General features: G+C 38.5%; 1 protein-coding gene across 2 annotated transcripts in view; it reads right to left on the bottom strand.

The window, feature by feature from the left end:
• The window catches only part of PTPN4 (protein tyrosine phosphatase non-receptor type 4), a 222,437-nt gene that overhangs the window by 50,903 nt on the left and 165,675 nt on the right, over window positions 1–5,859 (bottom strand). For both annotated transcript variants that reach the window (XM_023724688.1, XM_004389685.1), the window contains 2 exons: window positions 4,550–4,633; window positions 4,402–4,458 (listed from right to left, as the gene is read on the bottom strand). In XM_023724688.1, the coding sequence (XP_023580456.1) occupies window positions 4,402–4,458; window positions 4,550–4,633 (141 nt within the window). The remainder of the gene's footprint in view (window positions 1–4,401; window positions 4,459–4,549; window positions 4,634–5,859) is intronic.

Below are 5,859 nucleotides of genomic sequence, written 5' to 3'. Positions count from 1 at the left end.
ATCAGGGGTGGAAAGGAGGAGTGTGCTGTCACAGTATAGGGAGAGCAATTAGGGTCACATAACAATGTATGTATAAATTTTTGTATGAGAGACTAAAAAAAAAAAAAAAAAATCAGTATTTCTTTCCTGTCATTCACTGCCTATTGTAACTGGCATGCAAATAAAGAAAGGTTTATCTTTTCCAATTGTAAGAGCAATACATGCTCATTGTCATGATTCAGACAATTAAAAAAAATGAATATAGAAGTGATAAAAACAAACCAAACCCGCTGCCATCCAGTTGATTCTGACTCATAGCAACCCTATAGGACGGAGTAGAACTGCCCCATAGGATTTCCAAGGAGCAGCTGGTGGATTCAAACTGCTGACCTTCTGGTTAGCAGCTGAGTTCTTAACCACTATGCCACCAGGGCTCTGCAGAAGTGATAAGTACCAGTAATTCCATATCCAGATGAAACGCTGTTAATATTTTTAGCAATGCTTCCAAACATTTTCTATGTACACTATACATACCTTAAAAACTTGGATCAAACATATACCATATTTGTACGCAAATAACGCGCACCTTGGCACACAAATGTAGAAGGTGTGCATTATTTACGTACAAATATGGTATATGGAAATATAACCTGCATTTTTCCATAATACCATCTTATGGACATATTTCCATATTAATATAGAACTACATCATCATTTCAAAAGTTGCAGGCAATGCATAATTTATTTAATCAGCTCTTACGAAGAAATTTTGATAGTTTTCAATTTTTAACTCCTAAATAACACTGTAATGAATACACTTGTATAAGTATCCTTTGTTCCCTACTCTAATTACTTTGTTAGGGGTAATTCTTAAAAGTGAAATTGTCAAGTCAAAAAATATATATTTGATTAAAAAAAGTTTTAGTTTAATTTTTGTTTTAACAAAGTTATACATCAGCTCTAAGAACTGACTAGGTCTATAAGGTTGTTAAGACAAATTTCTGGTATTACTCCCTAACATTTCCCCTCTCTAGAGGCAACTTCTTTCAATGTTTTAACTACATCTTTCGGTGGTTATTTCCCTATCCCTAAATAACATTTCCATACTGTTTTTCTTATGTTTGCTATTTTGGGCATTATGTACTAACTCTCTTATTATAACAGGTGAGAATTTAGCTCTTCTGTCCTCTCGTCTGCCGTCCCAAACACACGCATATTTCCCATCTTCCCTTCCTTCCAATGTTATTGCTGTTGGGTGCCTTCAAGTCGAGTCTGACTCATAGTGACCTCATGTGACAGAGCAGAACTACCCAACAGAATTTTTTTGGCTACAATCTTTACAGAAGCAGATTGTCAGGTCTTCCTCCGTTGGAATGGCTGGGTGGGTTTTGAACTGCCGACCTTTGGGTTAGCAGCCGAGTGCTAACTGTTGCGCATCAGGTCTCCTTCCTTCCCATGTAGTTATATAACTTTGGTTAGATCAATATTCAGTGTCTGCATTATTATGACCACATACGCTATTGATAGCTGAGATGTGGAGTATTAGGAACATCATAATACATGGGACCAAACAATGGGGCCCTATTAAAGATACAATCTGTGAGAAAAAAGAACATTAAACATCTCAATGTAATGGATTTTGGATGATCTCCCCCCAGCTGTGTCCCTGTCCTCCACGTGTACAGTAGGTCCCAAGTCATTTTATACATCATGTCCATTATTATCAAGATCGCTTTGCATGGGTTCAGCTTGCACGGTCCTGCACTACAAAGCCAAGACTGCTTACAAATTTTCCAGAAAACAAAGAAGTAATTAAGGGAGAAGCTATTAGAGAAAGATTAGCAATATGGACCCAACCACAATGGACCTGTCCTGAAGGGGACATCTGATCCGAGCTTGGCCTGGCAAGGGTTTCCTTCCCAGGAATTTGTAACTTGGACTGAGAGATTTAGTCACTCTGGGTGGTTTAGCTGCCAATACGTAAATGTGGAGTTATTAGTAATCACATCCTACCACATGGACTGAGGGGCAGAACAGCAGCAGCTACCAAGTGTCTACTTAGCGGCAATTCAGTAGTTACAATCCGGTCTGAAGGCAGAGAGCGCGTGTGCTCCTGGTGGTGGGGGGGTGGTGTTACAGCACTTGGCTTGAAGCTGCTACCAAGTGCAGTTTTGATTTAGACTGTGTGTTTATCTGGAGTGGCTTAGAGATGAGGCTAATGCACTGGGAGAGAAGACTGGTACAATTACATAAAAAGAAACAGAGATAGAAAACAGAGTTTTGATGGTATTCAAAGTCCCTTCTAAAGGTCTGGCTGCATTTCTGTTATTGGGTTGTTTGAAGACACTTGTATAAAAAACCAGTTGCCACTGAGTGAATTCAGACCCATGGCAGTCCCACGCACGTAAGAGTAGAACTATACTCCGTAGGGTTTTCAATGGCTTATTTTTCGGAAGTAGATTTCCAGGCCTTCCTTTCCAGAAAGAGTCGATTCTAACCACCAACGTTCTGGTTAGCAGCCAGTGATACATTTTGTGTTTATGCTCAAGTCCTGAGTGCCCTGTTATCTGCAACCAACAAAGTCCTGAAAAACCAGAACCAAATGACATATGACATCCTTGATCAATCTCGACGGTGACTGTCAAAGCAACTCTGAGGCTGGTGCAAACACCAAAAGAGGCATAGCTGGCCTCTCTCTCAGGCTGCTGGTTCAAGAAAACTAAAATTACTAAGAGTAGATAACATAAACTGGCATTTGAAAGCAATATTTGCTACATATAAATAGCAGTAAAGACAATACACCCATAATTCATCAAGAATTGTTCTCATGATGGGCAGAAAGTTCATCACTGTTAAAGCTGAATGATGGGCACATGGGTTAATTATGTTTTCTCTTAGATTTTTTTTTATTGTGGTAAAATATATGTAACAAAATAATGCCATCATAACCATTTTTAGTGTACAATTCAGTGACATTTGTTACTTTCTCCATGTTGGGCAACCATCACCACTATCCATTTCTAAAATTTTTTCATCACTCCAAAAAGAAACTCAGTACCCCTGAAGCAATAATTCCCCATCCTTCTCTCCCTCTAGCTCCTGGTAACCACTATGCATTTGTCTGTTCTAGGTATTTCACATAAACAGGATCAGACAACGTTTGTTCTTCTGTGTCTGACTTACATCACCACTCGGCCTAAAGTTTTCAAGGTTCATCCATGTCATGGTGTGTATCAGAACCTCATTTCTCTTTATGACTGAATAATACTCCGTGTATGGATAGACCACGTTTTGTGCATCCATTCATTTGTTCATGGATACTTGGGTTGTTCCCCCCTTTTAATTACTGTGGATAATGCTCTGATGAATCTTGGTGTCCAAGTATCTGTATGAGTTGCTGCTTTCATTTTTTTGGGTATATACCTAGGAGTGGAATTGAGTCATATGGTAATTCTATGTTAACTTTTTCAGGAACAGCCAAAATGGCTGCATCATTTCATATTCCCACCAGTAATGGAGGAGGGAATGAGTCCACATTTGTTATCTTGATTGTTTTGCTGACAGCAGCCATCCTAATGGGTGTGAAGTGGTATCTCATTGTGGTTTTCATTTGCATTTCCCTAATGATTAATGAGGGGCCGCTAATGGTGGCACAGTGGTTAAGAGCTCGGCTGCTAACCAAAACATCACCAGTTTGAATCCATGAGCTGCTCCTCGAAAACCCTATGGGGCGGTTCTCCTCTGTCCTATGGGGTCGCTATGGGTCGGAACCGACTCGACAGCAATGGGTGATAACTAATGACGCTGGGTATCTTTTCATACGCTTATTTGCCATTAGTATATGTTCTTCTGAGAAATGTCTATTCAGATTCTTTGCCCTTTTTGTTTATTAAATGGGTGGTTTGTCTTTTGTTGCTGAGTTGTAGGAATTCTTCATATATTCTGAATATTGAACTGTTTTCTCTACTTTCATTCATAGTAAAAAGTCTTAAAAATTGTCCTTATGGGAAAAAAGTTCACTGGTATCATTTCTATTTATTTAATTTTCTTTTTTTTTTTTAAACAGAAAGGAGGCAAATACACGTAGATAAACTATTCTAAATGAAGAACAAATGTAACAAAACAAACTATACCTCTGTTTACATTTTGTTGTTTTAAGGGGTTATTTTGATAGGATCTGTTAATGCTTTAGAAGCATTAAAAATCATATAGCTTCTTTGTAAAAACATGGCTTTAAAAAACTCATAGTGAACAAGTAAACACTAATTTATCAGAAATTTAAGAGATTTAATCAACAATATTTGATATTTGATAAATTAAAAGAAACTATTAAATTTCTTCCTTTATTTAAACAAATAAAAATGATAAAACAAGTACATATTCTTGGAAACAGGATTACATTGCAAATTTTAGATAACTCACAGGTGTTCCTGGTGCTACTCGGGACACAATCACAGGCATCTTCTGATCATATCCTCCCTTAAGATAGAGCAAGTTGAGTATTTAGTCAAGTATTACCAAATAAGACTCTTAATTTAAAAAACTGAGTACAATATAAATTCTAGATTACCTTTACATTGAATCCAAATCTTCCATTTTCATCAGGCTTCATTCTGATTAGAACAAGATTATCATGTGGAATACCACCGTTAGGCTTAAGAAGACAAAAAGAAATAACATAATTTTCTTCATTTATAATCCGTCCTTCAGATACACATGAAGCATCCTTTTTGTATCATATTATCTATGATGTATAAGAAACCATAATTTTAATCAAAATGCTAGTTCAGGAAAGTAAACCTCTTTGAAGAATAACATATAGTTATCTCGACTAGATATATTCTCCCATGCCTTCTTGCCACTGCATGCTAGACTTAGGTGCCAGGAGGCCCGGTGTGTCCCCAGTAACTGCCATATCCCTAGAACCTGGCTCAAAGCTTAACATACAACAGGTACTCATAGGTGTTATGTGAACTGACATGTTGCTCCCTCGGCTTCATGCGTGCTCTTTTTTCTAAACAGCTTTATTGAGATATAATTCACATACTATACAATTCACCCATTTAAAATGGTCAATGCAATGGTTTTTACTATAGTCACAGAGGTGTACAACCAGCACCACGATAAATTTTAGAACATCTTTATCACCCCCAAAAGAAACCCTGTACCCATTAGCACTCAGTCATTCCCCATTATTCCTCAAACCCCCTAAACCTAGTCAGCCACTAATCTACTTTCTGTTTCTGTAGACTTCATATTATTCTGGATATTTTATATAAATGAAATCATATAATATATGGTCCTTTTTGACTGGCTTCCTTCACTTGGCATGTTTTATAAATGATTTTTAAGGAGAAGTAGCCTAGTGCTATAAGGACTTGCCTAAATTCCTGGGGAATAAGAATCAGGATCAGCACAAAGCTGGTTCCGAGGAGGTGGATGTCTGACATACCTCCCCTCTCCAACGTTTTTCACCATTTCTGACACCAGCCATTTCCGCCACAGCACTCTCTACTTCTCTGCTGGGATCAATAATTTGTTGCCATGGCCACACAGAACTCACACCAAACTCACAGTTACCTGGTTTATTAGGAAAGTTAGCAGGCAACAACTCGGGATCAGGATCAACTTGGAAGTAACAGGGTTAAAAGCCAACATCTTTCCGCAAGAAGGCTCTTCGGATCTGGCCCTCTCCTCTATCTGTCTCCTCCTCCTTTGCTCCTTTTGCTCTAGTCACCCTGGCTCTCTTGGTGTTCCTCGACCACGTGAGTCACACTCCTGTTTGCTGCTGCTACTCCTTCAGCTTACCTGCCGCTCTTCCACCAGATGTCTACACGGCTTATCACTAGTTCATTCCTAGCTCACACCTTCCTTCAGCTT

Source organism: Trichechus manatus, unplaced genomic scaffold (assembly GCF_000243295.1).
Source record: "Trichechus manatus latirostris isolate Lorelei unplaced genomic scaffold, TriManLat1.0 scaffold00255, whole genome shotgun sequence".
Lineage (NCBI taxonomy): Eukaryota > Metazoa > Chordata > Mammalia > Sirenia > Trichechidae > Trichechus > Trichechus manatus.
Note: the sequence above shows the minus strand (reverse complement) of the source record. Positions and strands in the feature narration are given on the sequence as shown.